Source organism: Aythya marila, assembly GCF_965140915.1.
Source record: "Aythya marila genome assembly, chromosome: 2".
Lineage (NCBI taxonomy): Eukaryota > Metazoa > Chordata > Aves > Anseriformes > Anatidae > Aythya > Aythya marila.
Window position 1 is genome coordinate 134,856,001 of NC_139043.1, and position 20,950 is coordinate 134,876,950.

At 36.0% G+C, this 20,950-nt stretch overlaps 1 protein-coding gene across 4 annotated transcripts in view; it reads left to right on the top strand.

The window, feature by feature from the left end:
* The window catches only part of VPS13B (vacuolar protein sorting 13 homolog B), a 460,107-nt gene that overhangs the window by 141,653 nt on the left and 297,504 nt on the right, over window positions 1–20,950 (top strand). For all 4 annotated transcript variants that reach the window (XM_082753129.1, XM_082753131.1, XM_082753130.1 and 1 more), the window contains exons 18-19: window positions 123–257; window positions 1,184–1,357. In XM_082753129.1, coding sequence (XP_082609255.1) covers window positions 123–257; window positions 1,184–1,357 — 309 coding nt within the window. The remainder of the gene's footprint in view (window positions 1–122; window positions 258–1,183; window positions 1,358–20,950) is intronic.

Below are 20,950 nucleotides of genomic sequence, written 5' to 3' on the forward strand. Positions count from 1 at the left end.
AAATGCTATAAGAACATCTAAGGTAGATAATTAAAGTATAATTAAGTTTAAATGCCTTGGTGAAGGAATATAAAAATATTTAAATTCAACAGGCTAGTACATTTGCAGTTTTCTTTTATTAGGTGTGAAATCTAAGAATCCCCTGCCAACTCTTGAGGGCTCAATCCAGAATGTTGAATTGAAGTACTGCAGCACATCATTGGTCAAATGTGCCTCTGGGACCGTGGGATCAATAAAAATTTGTGCCAAAGCCCCAGGTATGTGCAGCTGGACCATGTAAAACTTTATTGCCTGTATAGGAGAATTGGCCTTGCTTTTTACAAGGAGAGTTACTGAAACAAGAATTTACTCATTGTTCCTATGAATCAGAGAGGGGTTTTTGTATTCTTTTTAAAAATTATTATTATTATTATTATTATTATTATTATTATTATTATTATTATTATTATTATTATTATTATTATTATTATTATTATGTGCCAGAGGATGATCCAGCCTGGACTCAGTGTATCCAATGTTGACACTGAATGAAAAATATAAAGATTTTACTTTTTTCTTCTGAGATAAAAATGAATTTAAAAGCACTGAAGAAACTGGAGTAGAACTGCATTTGCATATTACATAGGATATTTGCATTTTGCATAATTTAGTAGTTTAATGTTGTGTTCTTTTTTTTTAATGTCTCCTTTTCTGTAAATCTTTTCTGTAAATGGTACAAGTATTTCACCTGAGAATTTTTTGAGGGTTTTATGATGCATTTATTTTCTCTAACATTTTTTTTAAAAGTTTACAGCTACTTTTCAAATCAGTATCTATGATCTTTATATATATTATATTTATATATATATTTGGCAGCTAGTGTTAAGAACACTAAAAATGGAGTATATTTAACTTCATTGATGAGATCATGATGATATTTTAATATACTTTTTTTTATAAAGTTAGGATGGAAATTACTATCTTAGAGAGAATCGGTTATGAAATCCTCCTGGATGTAAAGACATTTACAAGATAACATTAAGGAAGTTGTTTAATAGTTTATAAGTGGTTGATCTTTCTATTTCCTTTTTTAATTCTGTACTTACAACACTAATAGATACCCTCTTTGGACTAATGAATGTTTATAAGTTGGAAAATTATCATATTACAATAAAAGCTGTAAGAACTCTAATCTTTATCTTAGGTGATGGTGGAAAAGAGAAGCTGATTCCTTTAATTCAAGGGCCTTCTGACACCAGAGACTTACACAGCAGTAAATGGCTGAATGAGAGTAGAAAGCCAGAATCTCTCCTAGCTCCAGATTTGGTAGCCTTTACAATCCAAATTCCACAGTATATGGACTACTGCCATAATTCTGGTAAGTGCAAAACTCTTGTTAAGCTGGTATCGCATTACATTTTCCTATCCAATGTAATTTTCAAAAGAGGGGCTTGATATAAAGTGTGCCAAATGCCAAAGTATCTTTTTCACATACCGCACACATAATAACTTCAGCTCACTATGAGACAAAAACTTATAGCAGCATTTTGATCTATGTCCTCTTCAGTAAGAAATGCTTCACTGACTTTGGTTGCCTTTTAAATAAATTATGCAGGACCTTTTGTAATCGTTTTTATTTTTTTGGGCAGGATTAATGTTGAAAATGCTTTATTCTTTCTTTCCTCTAATAATTTGAGCTTCTCATATGGAAGTTGACATAATGCATTGAAATTGATTCACATAAATTTGCAGGATAATTTAGAATTTAATGAAGAACTCATTTATCATAAAAATTAATAATAAGAAGGTGATTTTTAAGATGCTTGTGAGTATACATTTGACTGTTAAATTTGGTGTTGTAGTGGATATATAAATGAGAAACAAGTTAGTATTTTCCAGAGATCTGGTTGGATAAAGATGTCGACTTTGTGGGCATAAATAATCTTATCTAACATTCTTATGATTTCTCTAGGCTTTAAACATAACATTGTTCTGTCTCAAGCAAAACAGACAATTTGACATCTGTCTAGGTTAAAATAACTGTAATATAGCTTGTGAAATACACATAGATCTAGGTTTTGCTGTCAGTATGTTGCATTTGGCAAATCTCATTAAAAGGTTTGTCATGTTTCTCTGCTAAGGATGGGATGAAAAAAAAAAGGAAAAAAAACAAACAAACAATAATCTAATTAAAGGAAAGCAAAAGAATCAATTGACCCCAGTATTATCAAACACAAAAACAGTTTAAAAGTATGCTTTTTTTTTTTTTTTTCTTTTCCATTAAAAATGAAAAAAATGAAATGGTTGAATGTCATTAGTCTGGAAAGCCAGGGTGAATTTATTACCATCTTCGTAACTTCTGTGCGCATATATAAGCAAAATTTTCTTTTCTTATGCAAAGAAAATATTAGTAAGCACTGTGCACTCTAGCAGTTTTTAGGTTATTTTCTCAGTAACAGTGCTCGTATGTTTCTTGGAAAGTATCATATTGGAAATATTTATGACACTGTTTTTTTTAACAATTACCTTAAGTTCTTGCCACTAAAACATTGCCTAAAAGTAATTGATGATTCAAGAGTCTCCAAATTATTCAGATTCTTTTTTGAGGAAAGAAAATGATGAAAATCTGGTGGATTCTGCTGTCTCACTTAAGTAACTTTTAAATGTTCATAATAATAATAATAATTACTGTTATTTGTTATTGCATTTTCTGCCTTTTTTGAGAATATGTTCTTAAAATATGTTTTTTAAAAAACCAAACACCTGTATTATAGAATAATGGTAATTTTTACTGGTCTTGGTTAATGCATATATTGTAGTTCATCAGCTTAATGTATTGTCTAGTTAGCTTGTAGAGCAGATTTGATAGTTTGTGACAGACAATGCCTAAGAGAATTAAAATACCAACAAATGAAGTGTGGTTCAGAGTTGTATGCAGGGACTTCTAGAGGCCAGCTAATAACATAGCAAAAATTGGTTCCTAATAGACAAATGTCTGTGGTACCTATTCTGCAGATGAATGGAGACCTGTTTTTAAATGCAGAAAGTTTTAATTTTACTGCACCACCTCACTGGTGACGGATTTTTAAAGCTTTGGTCCTGGTAAATGTGGAGAATGGTGTACTGCAAATAATGGTTGTTTTAAATTAAAGTAAATTTAAAGGAGTTGTGTTTAAATTATCTCAGGTTCAATACGAAGGATTAGGGAGTTGATTAAAGCCTTTGCTTTCAAATACTTGCTGAAGGAACTGAGGCCATTCAACACAGGAGACATGTATATCTTTTCCATAAAGACTATGAAAACTACGTGGAGAGGAAAACATGAAATGATTTGAGAGCATAAAAATGCTTTTGCTGTCAGTTGCAGTCACTTCTGGGAACTAAAGTTATACTGGATAATTTGACAGCAAATTCAACTTATGCCACAGGGGAATAAAGCTGTATTACAGGAGATGATGTGGCAGTACTGAAGTTGTGCTATTTGAGCCATTTATCCAAATAATGTTAGATATGATGGTCTGGAATAGAAGTTTAGACTGCAAAGGAGAGCAAAGAGAATAGTGCAACCTGCTTGCACAAAGAATAATAATAAAAAAAAAGCTATGCATGCAAGATAAGAATAATTATTTAGTGTTGTTCTGTACTATCAGATTGCTAGAGATAGGGCTGTGTGGCTGGCTACACAGAAAGAGACGTTTAGCTGCTACACTCACGACACATGTGGCTTCTGAAAGAGCTAAGGAGGAGTTTGGCGGGATGGACTCAGATGTCACCTGGCACTCAGGTAAACTCAGTACCATATAGAGGGATTCAGAAAACCTGGCAAACATGATGTCAGTGAAGCTGCTGGTCATGCTGTGCAGTAGGGAGAAGTGGGTATATTGGAACTATACAAAGCTTTAGAGCTGCAAATGAGCCACCTCCATTAAGAACAGGATAATGTAATATGCTTTGCTGGGTAAAACCCAGAAAGTTTCAGTGGGAAAAAAAAAAACAAGAAAAAAAAACAGTAATTGCAGAGGAACTTCTGGGTACTCTAGCAAACAATAGGACCACAAAATAAAGAGTTTGTGGAAGAATCTTGGAATACAACACCATATCTGTCCAAGTGTTTTTGTTTTGCTTTTTTTCAAATTTTGCTTATATAAAAATTAAGTGAAGGAAGAGTAACTAATGAATTCCTTATGCATCTGTAAAATTGAATGGAAAACAACTGGGATTAAAACCAAAGCAGTTGTTTGGGTATAAAGTACCAGGGAGGAGGCAGTGCACATGGATGACATGCATTCCCTGAATAATTCAGGGCCAGTTTACCTGGAGTTTACCTGGAGAACAGGTAGGGGATCTTATCTCCTCTTGTTGCAACCAGCTACTGCATTGTACCACTTGAATCCATTGATCCAGAATGACCCAGACTGATGGGTAGCTTCCTTTTACCTCTTGTCTGCAGGTGGCCCTGCAAAGATGCGTATAAAGCAGTGTATTTAGAATTGGAGTGATAAAGCATTTTACACATGTATTTTATTTCTTGTTGGCTACTGAGAGGGAGAGAAAAACGTTACGATTCTTGCAGTAGCATGCTGCATAGGGTATAACCAGGAAAGAGAAAAAATGTCTTTATAAAATGTTACCCAAAAAAGGTAACATTTTTTGGGTATATGAAGTGCACTATATATAGCACCTACAGGAAAAGTAGAAATTATGTATAACAGATGCATATACAGGTGATTATTCAGTAACAATATTTTATTGTTTGCTGCACCAAGTAGCATTAGCACAACCGAGAACTGATAAACCTATGTTAGAGGAAGTATTTAGGGACACAGGAAATAAATACAATTCTGTTCAGTCCTTAATTACAAGTCTGCGTGCTGGTCCTTGTCCTTTTGGATATATTTGTTGTATGAAAAACCACTCCAGGAATCTGTGTGCATAGCTGTAAAAATGAGTGGATGTGATCCCCAGTCTTTATCTGAACTGCAGCATATGCAATATGTGAGAGAGCGGAGATGATTACACGAGCCCCAGGTTTGGGAAAGTCGTCTTACTGCTTCTCTAAAATAACCTTGGATTTATTAACCCGCAGAGCAAGCTGCAGACCTTGTTTATTTCACCTGGCCTTTGAGAGAAATAGAGAGATTGCAAAATGAATGTGGGTGTTAGTATTTAATTATGGGCAGCTGTTGAATAGATGAGGTGAGCTGATTAAGCTCTATTTGGTTTGCCATATTGAATAATTGTGAGTGCATGCATAGCCAGTATATGGAGAGCTTTATTACATATATCAGGAGGAAATGAAATTAAAAATGAAATTAATAAAGTTTTCTTTGAGATCCACTTAAACATTCAGCAGTATTTCGAAATAAGGAAGTAAATAAAAGTACCTGTATTAACATCATGCTCACGTATGGTAAATTGATGAACCCCATGGATGGAAGTAAGAGGGAAAGAAAGCTTCTCGAGTTAGTGCGAAAGCTCCACTAAAAGTGTAGAGCAAATAGCTCAGAAGAAGTTTATTGCTTATTTTAAGTGTTATTTTTCTTAAGCTTCCAAAGATTTTTGGATTATTTTCTCCCCTGTAACTTTTTTGTGAGTTTAGATGAGAATTGCTTCATTCCCTCCAATCCACCCCCCCACCAAAGGAACAATATTTTTGTGCAGTGAAAATATTTTTATATTTTTAAATGATTAAGATATAGCCACAAACATGAAGAAAAAAAAAAAAAAAAAAAAAAGTGTTGCAAATGTTGTACCAGCAGGAACATTATATTTTTCCCCATCATAAACTGGATGATTTTATTTGCTAGAGCTTATTTGAAAGGAGGTAACAGTTGTTATATACTTCTAAAAAAAAAAAAAAAAACAAAAAAAAAAACACACATTCGAACAGCTATCTATGCCTCCAACTTCCCATTTCTTATGGTTAAAAACAGAACAAAATCTATCATTAACATCTTTTTATTAATTAAATTTTGACCGCTTAGACTGGGGATACTGCAGAGTCTGGATTTTAAAGGTAGAACAATGATTTTTTTTATTTATTTATTTTTTTTTAAGTTTTCCGTTCCAATTCAAAGGAATGCTTGTACTAGAAAACAGAGAAAACTTGTAGAAGAGTATTTCTAAACTAATTTTGAAGTATTTTGGAGCAAGTTGACACAATGAATGAGTAAGAATGCTGGATATATTGTAGTAATTAAAGACAATTCACATTTGTGGTTTGGGCATAAATGTGTAAAAATTATACCCATCTATCTTATTACATTTCCTTTTCTCTCCCTGAGGATTTCACTATGTACTTTATCTGTAATTGTTGCCAGTTTTCTATCAAGTTCCCACTGGGCTTCTGGTGCAAAAAATCTTATCCTCTCGATGACAGAGCTTGCCTGAATGATTTCATGCTCTTAGCATTTTTGTTCACGGGAATTAGGGGCAGAATGTAACTGCAGCTGAACATAGCATCTATTTTTGTAATTTTGAAGTTTAGACTCTGTTATTGGAACTAAATGAAGAGATGCAGGTGTTCCCCAGTTCAAATCCCTTGGGATTTTTTGATGGTAGATGCTTGAAAAGAAAATGCATGTGTTTCCAGAGTCAAACAGCAGCTGTGGACAAGGATTTATGTTTTTCTCAGAACTTTGGGATTTCAAAATGTTACATTTAATCACATGCACAGAAAGGAGAGCAAATGTTAAAGATGTTACATATAAAACTAGGGGACTGATCTTTTTACCATACCAACTAGTTGTGGGAATAGAGGAACAAAGTGATCTTTAATCTTAATATGAACGATTTCAAAAGGGTTATGATAGTTGCCAGGACTCCGGTCTTTCGAGATCTGTGCTCTTGCAGCAAACAGCATTTATATTGTCTTAATTACTCCAAAAATCTGGCTTATTCACATATTTGGCCTTGGAAAATATGAATGCTAATAGTGTAAGCTACTAGTGTAGTTTTCAAAGTCAGATTAAAAAATTGCATTTCAACTGCCTCAGCCTCAGAGGGTAAATTTAAAAGATTTCTGAGTTTGTGGGCAGAAGTATTTTGTGGTAGTGCAATCTCTCTATCTTAATGTTGAGATTAGTTGATCATCCTAAACAAAATGTCTGACGTTTTGTTGACAAAGAGCAAGATTATTTTTTTTTTTTTCCTAATGAGGAAGGATGGGTTTTATTTTCTAAATTAATGTGATACAAAGGTAGTGTTTTAGAAATTGTATAGGGCTGGAATTAAGATGCTCACCTCTAGACAAGGTTTTGTTCATGTTAAAAGCTTCTGTGTAATGGTGATGGGTGTTTGTGGCAAAGAGGCTGGTTTCTCTCATGTGAATCAGTTTTTCCTTTCACAGCTTCCTCATTGAAGGTACAACAAAATTTACAATGTAAAGGTTTTTCCCCTGAAAACGAGACATCATAACATACCAAATAACACAAGTTCAAGCGGGAGGCAGCAGATGGTGGTACTGGGTGGTTTAGGAGGGAGGGCATGTGGGGAAGAGCAGGATAATCACAGTGGAAAATGTAAGTTTTAACTAAAACTTCTCTGTAAAAGTAAAATCCTATGCTTAAGTGCATTTACCAGTTTGTGTGTGCCCTGGCCTTCCCCATTACCCCCACAGCCCAATATATTGTGTACAGGTTAATTATCAGATGTTTTCCAGACCTAAATCCCCCTTTAGCTGCTGCCTTGCAAAGCTCCCAAGCTTACTGCTGTTTCTAAGGGGGAAGGAAGAAGCACAGGCTGTTACTCTACTGGCTCCAGTTAAAAATTTCTTGGCCATGAGAGGAGCATCAGGGAGGGACATACTATTGTGCACTAACTAGATTAACATTATTTCCAGGGGATTGCATAACTCCAGCAACTGGTAGTAAGTTTTGGTTATAGAAATGCAATTGTGCAGCTTGTTCAACGTTCCATCAAGGAATTGTGCACATCTTCTTTGTGGAAGGGCTGTTTTCATCTCCCTGCGCTATGTTTGCATTCTCCTTTTCTCAACGTGCCATAAATCCTTCAGCAATAGATGCCCCCTTGGCTTCTGAAATTGTGACTGAGTAGGATTCTGAAATTTGTAAAATGATACTGGAAAAACAATCTTTTTTTATTATTTTTTTTAAAAAGAGCTACACGCTGTCCTCTCAGTTGTTAGGAAGTCAGCCCGCGTGGTTAAGTTCTATTTTATTTCGAAGCACGGCTGACTTCAAGTCGTGCTGTTCAGCTGTGTTGTGAAAGTCAACAGAGTAAAAGCTTTAGCCAAAGGAGTGCTTTTGCCTTTGTCCCATTTCCTTTTCTTAATAGTATTGGTTAAGTGTTTGGTAACCTGGCAATATGATATCAGAATTTGGACAATGATGTGGACTCAACCCCAAATAGTAGGAGTCTGAGACTTTGCACTATGACGTCTGTGAGCAAGGGAATTGGAAAGTCTGATCCTCTGTTGTGTTTACACCTTTTTCTTTAGAAATGCCTTGCTTGACTTTCTCTTTGCTTTTGACTCTGGATAGCAGCCTTCTGCCTGTAGGTAATGGAGTTGATCTTATAGTTCCCAGGATAGGAGTTTGTGCTTCAGTATTGACAACTGCTGAAATGAACTCCTGAGTTGTGGCTTATATGGACTATGCATGCTTAAAAGCACAGAAGGGAAGTCTTCCTACCTTCTCTTTAACCAGAAAATAACCTAGAAAGTACTGTAAAACGAACTCAAAAACTAAGTGTTAATCTTTTTTTAACCCTGTAACTCATTAAATGTGCCAAAGTTAGAGAGTGGCAGATAGGGTATCCCTGCAACGTTTCTTCATGTGCATGCGTGTGTGCCCCACAAGATTTCTTCCCAATCTGGCAGAATCCAAGTATGCAGGCTATCAGAGTGTTTCATATGGCCACCAAAGTCATATTTAACATTTTGGGTATGAAAAAAAAAAACAAAGTGGGTTCAAATGATAACTTCTATTTCCAAAAATGTTTAGGATAATGTTTCTGACCTCCATATACTTAGGAAAATACATTCACCTTTTCCACTTGGGGCATCTGGAAAAGCATTATTCAGCAAGGCGACTAGATACTTACTGATGGTGCAGAGATTTCTGGAAATGTGACAGGCATATGCTCTCAGCAATTGCTGACACATAGCTTTGGACACTGAAATCTGTTTTTAATTGAGAAAATATATGTTGGCCAACATATTGGGATAGCTCCTACTCATTTTGAAAAAATGCCATGGGATCTTTAACTTCCATTTGGATGCTTCCCAGACGTGGGCATAAGGGACTGTAACTGTTTACTTTCAAATGGTGTTTAAACCGTTTCCAGCTTTTATAATTGAATTATATTGCTCTCACTACCACTTTTGTGATGTAAATGGCTCATATAACATGGCTAATTTTTGTAACAAAATGATAAATAGATATAACTGAAAAACAGTAGACTTTGGTAATAAAATATAAATGCAATTTGAACAACTCAGTTTCTGTTTTTCCAAATTTTAATAACAATTGATTAAATAACATAGTACTGAACAGAAATGTAGCATATTTGATGAAAAACAGCAGTATTTCCATTATTTTAAATGCAGGAATTGTGATTACTCTCTTGGCTTGGCTACTTTATATTTAAAGTGTGATCTCAATACATATTTGTTTCTAGATAATTTTTTCCCAGCAATTTTCAGCTCTGCAGTAGGTTAAAACAAACAACAGCCAAACAAAAAAACAAAACCCAGCACCAACAAAAACAAAACTACAGATGACCCATTCCATTTCAAAGTTGCATGTTCCAATTACAATACACATAAACGTACCAATATTCTCACTTACATGTTTTGGGATGTGGTCTTAAATATGCAGAGTGACTATTCACCATTTTCGTCTCTCACCCAAACATTACTGTCCTGCATTTCAGGAATTCATTTTCACGATGCTGCAAATAGCCATTTGCAGTCACAGTATAAAGTTGTGCCATTATCACTTGGCTGAACAGTTAACTTTATGTAGAAAGAAGCAGTTCATGGCCAGGATTAGGCAAAATAAGTTAAAGTCTTAGGAGTAAATTGATTTTTTAATTCAACTAGATAACCCCAGTGATGAGCTAAGCCACATTGCTACAGTTTACCGAATTGAAAATTATTTTGAACAGATTAGTTTTAAGGTCTCCGGGTTGCATTAAATAAGCTTAATTTCCGTCATGTGCTATGAAGCTTCTGAAAATCAACATTTATTTTTATCAAAAGTCTGCAAACCATGTAGAAATGAGTACTGCAGAAACCATTAGCCACTTCCAACCTTTAATCACTTCTGTGCTGTATGAGCTGACTTCGTTTTCCTGTTACCTCTGGTAGCACTGAAACAGAACTAATGAGTGCAAGCTACCTGTGTATGTGCTTGTTGTCTACGGTGGCAGAAATACTTGAAATTAATACAAGGAAAATAGTCCATCGTGCAACTTTTTATTTCAATTCAATATCTCAATTTACCCTACATACATGTAATGAAAGCATTTAACTACGAATACTTCCATATAACAGATTTCTAAGTAGTGCAACTTCGACACAATACTGCATGTTTAGTAACTGCTAAGTTTACAGTCCATTTGATTAAAAATCCCCCTCTGAGGCAGCTTGACATTCTCAGTACTACATGGGGATCTAAACCTATTTGAGAAATGCAGTGATAACATTATAGTGGATATAGTTCAATTAAAATCAAGTATTTTTAATTCTTGATTATAATCTAATATACATTTTTAATTAGAGGAACTGTCATGGTGAAAAAGGGAAACGATTCGTTTTCTGAATTTGTTATCTGAATGAGAAAATTCTAGGGGTTGCCCTAATCTTGCAGCTGGTTCAGCGAAGGTGTAGAAACATTTGCCAGAGAAAAGTAATTTGCTGAGTCCGGAGTTCCCATTCATTCTTCTGCTGCTAATTGTTGATACTGAGCTCCACTTACAGCACAGCAAATCGTCGCAGTCTGCTTTTCCTAAGTGTGTTCGTAATTGCTGATGTCTTTTCAAGATGAAGTAAATAGATCTGAAAGAAAGAAAAAAAAAAAAACAGCACTGATTTTCCCCATGAGTTTTATAAAATTGCTTCATTGCATCTACAAACAGAAGAGCAAATCATCCGGGGGCTGTGCTATCTTAATGAGAACATGGCCTGGTTATGCACCGCAGCGCGTGGGCAGAGGAACGGGTGCCCTAACAATGGGAACCGAAAGGATGGGGAGTCCCGAACAACTGTGTCAGCTCTGAGTCGTCCCACTAAGAGCCTGCCCGCATCTGTCAGCTCTTCCACTTTTAGCCTCTGTGCATCATCTGTCACTGTACAGCTTCGTGGGCCATTTGCCTGGGATTGGTGCCAAGCTGCAGAAGTAGCTTTGACTTGGCTGCCTTATGTCCAGAAATCTTGGAATAACAGCCCGCTGCACGTGGGAAGATGGACATGAAAGGGGTCAGACCCATCCCAGTTTGAGCCACAGCTTTCTGAATTCTGGTGTTGAGAACTGTCACACCAGAGCGGGGGAAGTGACCATGTCCTAAGAGAGAGATTCAAACCCACAATGAAAATAACGTGTAATCCTGAAAATTAATGTTAGAGTAATAACCTGAATAAATCAGAGGCTGACTGTCTCTTCTCACCCTACCCCCCATCCCTGCTCCCACTAGTGCTTTATTTTTTTAATTTTTATTTCTTTGACAGAACCAGTTGAACCATATAGAACTGTTTCTTAAATACAGTGGGAAGCGTAGCATTGGAATTGCCTATCGTAGTTTTGTTTTGCTTTTCAAAATGGAAAAAATAATGCAAGTTTTGAAAGAAGAAACAATTTTAATTGGAAAAATGGAGGAGAAGGTATGAGCAAATCAGGTGAAGCATTAAATACAATCTCTGGTCAGGCATTGGGATGGGAGGTGGTGGAGGCACCGTCCCTGGGGGTGTTCAAGGAGAGGTTGGATGCGGTGCTTGGGGACATGGTTCAGTGGTGACATTGGTGGCAGGGGGATGGTTGGACCAGGTAATCTTGAAGGGCTTTTCCAACCTTGACGAGTCTGTGATTCTCTCAGCGAGTGGGGTTATTGAGTGCATGTGATATGATCATGATCTCTGGATAGTATTCTTTTCAGTTCTGTGAATGTCCATTGCATAGAGGGTAATTCTAATCAGACATAATTAATCATCTTTCAAGTAAACTGGATATTTTGTCCTCACTGGGCTTAGCAATTTTATATGCACAATATTTTTGATATTCAGTGTAACTATGTTGATGTTTGGTTATCTGTTAAGTGGAAATAGAAACTCATAGAAGAGAATGTGAATTCTTCTCCCTCTAATTTTGAGTTTTATTACAATGTCCCTGCTGAGATAAGAAAGGGAATTCAGTATTTAGTAAATCTCTCTAGGTTGTGTACTGAAAATTCACAGAAGAAAACAAAAGATGTTTAATATGTCATTATAGTATTCAAAATATATTTTAGCCCAAGCCCTGGATTAAAATTATTCAGACATGGAAATTATAGTGTAATGGTGTTTGATAATAGACTCATTATTAAAGGATGAGCTTAAAAATAGTCTATTAAAAATCTATTGTATTAAATTTGTATTTTAATTAATCTGTTGTAGTAAAATAAAGTTAATCTCCTGTATTAAAATGTATTTCTATTTAAAAAGATCTGACCTATTGTATCAGTGCCTTTAAACCAACTTTTGGAAAACTTGCCAGATAAGGAATGGTCGTCAGTATAACTGGATTTTCAGAAAATAGATGTGTGTAGTTTAAAATGCCCATATCAGTGGTCATTTACATTTTTAATGAAATAAAAATTCAGTGCAGAGTGCAGTTATTTGATAAAACTATTTTTAATTAAAAATATTAGGGAATATTTGATTGCATTTTGGAGTTTTGAAGCAAGTGTAATAATAGTAACATAGTGATCTTCATAACACCGATTATTTTTAGTATAAGGACTTTTGAAGGCAACAAAATAGTTTTGCTTTTTTCCCTGGTAACACAGCACAAAATAAGTATAATCCTGTGAAAGGGATGACTTAACACAACTGTTGATGCACTTCAAGTGAAACATCTTTATCAAGTTAATACAAGAAGCAGTCATGCCCTACTTGAATTACTCATTTATAATGGCTGAGCAGCAGCCTGGATGTGGACTTTGAAATCCTGGGAAAATAAGATGCATGCATGCATTCAAATGTCTCAAGTCTTTGCTGTAGAGCAGCTGTAAAATGTTGAAGTGAGATGTCAGCTACTTACTGGTGTCTGCGTTTTGAGACTGAAGGGTGATGTGATTATTTAATTGCTAACCAAGGTTAGCATTGTTTTAATCACTGTATCTTCAGTTCAAGACTTTCAAGAGCTGCTTGAATATTTAGGAGCTCAGATTCAGGATATTTATCTTCTTTTTGCACATTTTTAATGCACAGGTTTTTCCAATTTCTAGCCTTTAAAACGTTTTTTATGATACGTAGCCTTTGCTCTAACTAATATTATGCTTGTGACGAGGGAGAAGTAAAACTATAGGTTTGTAAAATATCAAAATAAGGCGTATGTATCGGCAGCAATTTCAAAAAACGCTGCCTGTGTGCTCACTAAGGACATAAGAATATGTATAATAGCTGGTAAAGTCCGTGCATTAAAAGTAGGTCTGTCTCTTTGCTCTGTTGAGATGTTGCAGCTTGCACAATCTTTTGCAGATGACTGCACCGAATTTCCATTGCCAGGTTCCTTGTCTTCACAGCTTGATCCCATGTTTCCTTTGAAAAGATAGACATGTAGGAAATTAACTGTTCAACTGTAATTTTTCTTCAAATGCTTGCACAATACCAAAGAGTGTGCATCCCGTTACACTCGAATGAGAGATTTTCGATCAGAAGTGCCAGATGTGGTGTCTCAAGTATCCTCGTGCTTCCCAAGTAAACAGCACAGGAGCGACCACGAATTTCTTTCAGTGCTGGAAACGTGCACACTGCTATGGCATGAGGTGAGGGGGAGCAGGAATGCCCACTTTTGCTTCTTGGGATCTCTGTAAGGGCACAGGGACATGGTCTTTGTGGGGCACATTGCAGACAGACAACGGTATCAGTGGTGTATATATCCAAGGGTATTCATAACAGTGATCTTACAGCAGTTGGTGAGACTGCAGAGTGCTTACTTCAGGACCATTCAGGAAACCGTCAAGTCATTTTTTCTTCTTGTTTCTGGTACAAGTAGAATTAAGATTCTTTATACTTTATTTCAGTGTTTTTCCTGGAACAGGGTGTGTCTAACAGACGTCGTGCAAACTTGTTTTTTCCTCTGGAAAATCGCTCTCTCAAAATCGTGATGGAAGGAGCAGGTGTTTGCTACACGATGGCAGCAAATTAAGCCCCAGGCTCGGAGATCATGCCTGCCTTCCTGTTAATGGAAAAACTGAGAGGCAAGAATAAGCCACCTTAAAGGTAGAAATACAATGGTTAAAATCTTCACAAGCGCTGTTAGAGGTACTGGAGGTCCGGCCAAGGAGGGCGGTGTTCCCACACCGCTGTGCAGAGCGGGGCATTTTGGAATGGGTTCACTGCTCTCCACTCAAGGTACTCAAACGTGTAGCTCCAAGGGGATGATGGAGGGGTATTTGCAAGAAGGGTGTACTAACTAACCCTTGTAGCCCAGACTGCAGCTTGGCACTGGTTTTAGCTGTAGCAATTTGTCACCTCTCCTCAAATGGCAGCCGCTCAGCTTAGCTCTGACATGATTGCTGTGTCCTGAGGTGTGAATCTACTCCAGCAAGTGGCTCCAGAACTTTTTAAGAGCACAGGAATTAGAAATTGAGGCATACTTGTACAAAAGCAGCATGAGGTAATGCTGAGGGAACAAAATGTTCTTCCATCGTTCTCCGCGAGGTCCCACAGTGAAACACTTGCCAGTGAGTGCTGTTATATTGGGAGCCACTATAATTCAAGAGCAGTAACAGCCACGTTTCGGTCCTGGCTTTGAGAAAATAGAGCAACAACCAAGTTCCCACCATGCTTTCAGGCATGGGGCAAGCAAAGTTCTGCTACTTGTGTGTAATACAGATCTCTCTTTCTGTTCTTTGACCTTGCTGCTCTTCCTATTGGAAGCCACTACCTTATTGCATAGCACACAGCTTGTAGGACTGCTGTTTGGTGTGCTCAGGAGCCTTTGACGTAGCCTTTGTGGGTTGTCATTTGGGGTTTGCACATCACAGGGACATGATTCCCTGCATCACTGAAGCCTTCCTCTTGCTACATTGGCAGAGAAGTAAAACTATTAAAAAAAAAAAAAAAAAAAAAAAAAAAGCATTTAATAAAAATATGAATCTTTCTCAGCTTGCAGTCCTGCTCTGCTTTTTTTCCCTATATATTTTTTTTATATTTTCCTAGAGTAGAGATGAAGTCTTCCTCCTTATCATTCTTTTCTGAAACCGGAGCAGTAAAATAAGAATTTGGAATGGCAAGAGTTGAATTCTTAATGAGAGATGAAAAAAGTGGGTATACCTAATTGCATTTTACAAAACAGCCATCATAATTTTCCTGAGTCTTTTCATATTTCACTGAACCTGTGTATACATACACGCATGTGCAAAAGTGTAAGGAGAGTATAAGATACTTGTGTGCATTATATCAGTAAATAGGATGTTCTGAATATTTTTGTTATTTAGAAAGAAAGTTGAAAAAAATGATGTTCTAATCCACAGTACAATGTTTGATCTACTTCTATGAATGTATCAGAGAGCTACAAATTGAGAGAAAACATAAATAATTTTAACTCTAGATGCTCTCGTTTCGCAGAGGATTGGAAGTGGAACGGGAGGACAGTTTCTTTAATTCCTTTATCCCTAACTCAGCCCCTTTGTAAATTCCCCAGCTGGTTCTTCATACCCCAGGAAAGAAGCCAGCAGAACATTTGGAAGTTTTTGGACAAATTCTAGCTAGTTTCTGTCGGTACCAGTGCAGCGTTGTTGATATCTTCTAGGGGAGCATAGACAAACTCTCCTTATGTGTGATGGGATATAAAGTAGAGTAGTAGTTGAGGGTTATTTTTTTAATATTCTGCAGTTTATTTTTTTTAATCAGATGGGTTAATAATTAAATATATTAGGACACTGTATTTATTCATAGTTCTTTCAGGAAATTTTTACACAAATCCACCTGGTCTGTCATGAATGTATCTGGCTTGTCATCAGTGTATGACTCCTGCAACACTTCTAGAAGAAGCCTGTACGCCACGTTATCTTATACATAAATGTTTTAGAATATATAAACTTGTGTCACTGCATCAGTGCTATCAACATAAATTTAGCAAAAGTTGGTATTTTGAGCTTCATGTTGTTTCTTTACTAACTTTTTAACATCCAGCTATAAATTAAATTCTCTTTCAGACAAATGGGCTGTATCTAGTTGAGATGTGTGTCATCCCACTAGAAATCCTAAGCAAAAGCTTTCAAGTACAGAAGCTTGAAATGTGTAAAAAGCTGGCATCACTGGTGTTAGTGCATTACTTTAAGCCTAATGTTACACTTGCTTAGAGCAGTAGAATGTGCCTTGCATGTCAGTGTGCCAATGCAAATAATATTCAGACTTCTCTAAGGCTTCTTAATATGCCTTGTCCGTGAAGTGCGGTTTAATATTTAATTACTGATAGTGTCCACTATTATTGTTATGCTTTAGATCAAAGAAAAAATAAAATTGTTTGAATTACAGAGCATTCAATAGCTTGAATTTTCGGCCGAAGGAATAACAAAAAGTAGCAGACTGGAGTTCAAATTTATATGGTGAATAAGTTTGAGTAGTTTTCTGTGCCATTAGCGGAACAAATTAAACTTTCGCTGGTTGAGTGCATATACCTAAACAGTGTAGTGTGGGAGGATTATCAGCCAGTTAGTCTTATTGGTTTATTGGCAGTCGAGCAGATTTAAACCAAATTTTCCCATGGCAGAGGTACTGTATCAGAGATCCCAGAAGTTTTCCTACGAAATTTATGAAGTGGTATGAAAGTAAATTACTGAAGAGCCATCAAAGCAAGTATGTTATTAATTGACAATTTATTGACTTCATCCTCACTGCTAGTTAAAAGGGGAAAAAAAAAAAAAGAGGATTAGGATTCAGCCTACACTTTGAAAGCTGCGTGAGGTCTTTTGTACGATATTTCAGTTAAGCTGTAATTAATTAACTTAATTAAATATTAGTAAAAGAGTAAAAGCACGCTTATTCTGATGGATCTGTAAAAACAGTCGTAAGATCAATGTAAATAAGTAATGGAAAGTGTGAATCTGGGTCTGGTTAGGGCAGAGTGTAACACTAGTCATCTTTGATCTTCTGAGAAACTTAGTTCTTGCTCAAGCGAATCTCTCATTGACCTTGCTGACTAATTGCCTAAGAACTTCTGGGTCTTTACCCTTCAGGTTAAGGTCAAAAATATACTGCTGCTTATTATACTGGACTATTTCTTTGTGTCCAGGTTTAATGGTTTTAATTCAAACAGCATTGCAACCTGTTTTTGCTGTTTCTTATTCTACCTATATCGAGTGAATGGGCTAGTGATTACAGCCAAAAATAAACTATCTTGCGTTCCTTCTTTTTTTGTGAATTCCTTCTTCTTCCATTGACTTACTAATCTTGGCTAATTATTTAACATCTCTGTGTTTCAACTCATCAGTAAAAGATAAATTTTTATCCATGCAAAATGTTAGAGGGGTTATTGTAGAATATTTTCAGAATCTCACCCAGAAGGTATTACACGAGGCATGGAATTTCGTATTGATAGTAGCTGAGAATATATTAAATATTAGAGAGCATGCTGTAGGGTTTTTTAAACACCTAATATGTGCGATAGGTATTTCACTCATGCTAATATTACATATTACATGGAAGTGGAGATCGCCTTCAGCCCTAAAAAAAACCTAACCAACCAACCAAAAAAACCACCCAAGCTGGTTTTCCCAGATGAATCATGTATAATTTAAATTTATAGTTTTTTCATGTCAGTCTTGATTAAGACGTGTAGATTTAATATGAGAGGAATATTTTTCCTATTATAGTCCTTAAGCTTAGTGGGTGTAAAACACATGAACTTTCTCCCCTTCTGCCTTTTTCTGATGCCTTTTTCTGACTTTGGCTCTGAATGGCTGCTAAATTACCATTCCCGTTTGTTTGCCAGGTTGGAGGGAGGATGCCTGACTTTGACTCAGAATTGAATTTCTTGAGAAAATATCATTCAGAGCAGCGTGTCCACAACAGGAGCTATTACAGAATAGTTTACTTCACTATCAGGTTTTTTGGTCAATTTACCCATGCAAGCAGTCTCCTAGAAATCTGCTTAATCAGTAATACTGTTTTGAAAATAAACATTGCACGAGGATCTGTCCTTTTCTATTAACAGCTCCAAACATTCGAAATAAATCTAAGTAATTTTTTCTCAGTCACCCATGATATACTTACCTTCTTTGATATCGTCAGTTTTACCTACTTTGTTCATGGCATTTCAACTTTGATCTCAGCTAATTGCCATTAAATTCACACCGCTTACTGACTTGGCAAGACAGAACAAGTTAATGCTATTCATCATAATGAGACCGGTTACTTTATTCTGTCCCCTCTAGGCATTTGCTTGTTTGCTTAACAGCAAAGTGATTTGAGCAGTTTTACATATGCTGCTCAGACATTTTCCATATGAAAATTGGGAACATCGCAGAATTCTCTAACTGAGGGTTTTTAAATGTGTTTATTGCTTAGTACATAGGTGCAAGTAAAGGTATTTTTCACGGTGTTTCATATGCTTCTTCTGCCCCACGGTGAGATTTCACACCTGGGGTATGTGGAGCTTGTCCTTCAGTCAGAGAGGGATTTTTGTCTGCTGCTGCTGCTTTACTTTTCAAAATAAAGCTTACTTTTGCATAATCAAGCTATTAAAATGCATTTAAACAAAAGAAATGCAGGCTTGTTTCTAGGGTTATTTCCCTCCCAGATGCCTCAAAATACCTGATCCTGTGTGAAAAAGAGACAAAACCCCAAAAGCCTGGGGAATGCCAGCTGTCCATGCCTGGCTGATGGGGTGTTAACATTTGGGAAGTGCTGAATTTACCAGTGTTAATGCTGATAGGGAAGAATTCAGAAGTTTATTAAATCCTAATTTTATTCAATAAGTGTATTGTTTAATCTTAAATATTTTAAAAAGGAGTAAAATGTATTTTAATATTAAACAGTTATAATGAATGTACATTTAAAAAAAAATCATACATACAAGTTTTAAGCTTTTTTTCTCCAAAAAGAGGAAGGACTTAATTCTCTGAGGAAACGGATAATGGTTATTTTTAACTTCTCAATCCAATATTGTCCTTGAGAAACATCAATGTAACAAGAATAGTTCCCAGAAGATGTAATGACAACATACACTCGAGGCAAAGTAGAGCATTTAATGCATTAATAATTAGCTAAGAATAAACAAATCGTGAAGTAGATTTTGATAATCCCTGTGTTGTTAAATGACCTCTTAATTTGAAACTGAGGGAAAATTTCAGGCTTGTTTAGCAACGTTGACTTCCTAAAGACTGGTTGCAAGCTAATAATAGTAGTTCACATCTTAGGGTGCCATGCTCCTGTTTGCCAGTGTGCTTGTTGAATTTATCGTAACTTCTGTGACCTTACAGAATCACAGAATCACAGAATTTCTAGTTTGGAAGAGACCTCAAGATCATCGAGTCCAACCTCTAACCTAATGCTAGCAGTCCCCACTAAACCATATCATATATATAAAAACCATATCATATATAACATACTTAGTTAATACTAAAAATTTTCTGCATTCTGAGAAGAAAGTTGTGTTAATGTAATCATAGATCTTCAGCAGGAAAGGGAGGAGGGAACTAAATTTAAAAAATCAGTACATGTATTTTTGTTTTTAGAAAGGCATAAAAATGATTATTTTTTTTTTTTAAGTTCAAATTTTTCTGGTTTGATCTGACCAAAATTCTGTTTTATAAGTTCCTAGTCTTTGGTTGCTTCTGTTTTGTTTCATTTTGTTTTGTTCACTTACCATTCTTCATCATTTCCATTTACTGGTACTATATAGTGTTTTTCAGTGTCTGCGTTGAGTGTGCAAATGGATTAACCTAACTGGACTATTCTTTGTATTTGAATCTGCATAGACCTCTTTTTAATGAATTTTTATCAATGCAACGAACAGCCAAGCTGTCTGCTGCCAACTTTTATGAGTATTGATAACTAAGACAATGTAATTATCTTTAGTTTTTTGGATATGTACTTAATTTATAAGAATAATGAATAAGAACATAGGGAAGAAGTGTAACACCAGTCTGACAGCAAAAATAAAGGGTAAACCTGAGCTTCCAGTAGTGCTAAGCAAAAACTCTTGGACAGTTCTCAAAAAGCACTGAAAGACCATGGTGTGATGGTCTGCATCAAGACGCAGTGTTGCCATTCTCCGTTTCTTACTCAAATGGTAGGATTGCATCGTTTGTGGATTTCTGTCATTGCTGCTCTTTTTCTGGTTAGTAACGTGTCTTAAAAATCACTTTTACAAGAAGTGCTTGGTCATGTCATCACTGTTTAAACACTTTCATATCACAACAGATTGTTTGAGGGTGTTTGCTGGAAATCAAAGCAGATATCAGCCAGGTGACAGAAGCCCTGTAACCAGCCATTGAAGTAGAAATGTCACCTGAACTATTGGGTTTTCTCATGCTAATAGGAATCTAATTCTTACAACATGGCTCTCAGGTGATCTGCTGGAAACTGTGGTGCAGGGACTTTAATAGTACCCTCAACGTTAAAGCTTTTAAACTACTGTGCAGATGTATTATATGTTCAGGATTGTTTCGGATATATAGGGTCCTTCATCTCCTTTTGGCATGATGCAGCTTTTCGTTTGTTTGGTTTTATGCTACAGTTTTCTCGTAAGACTCAGTAATATTCAGGAAGTGAGATTTAAAGAAGAGGCTGTCTTGTTTCAGT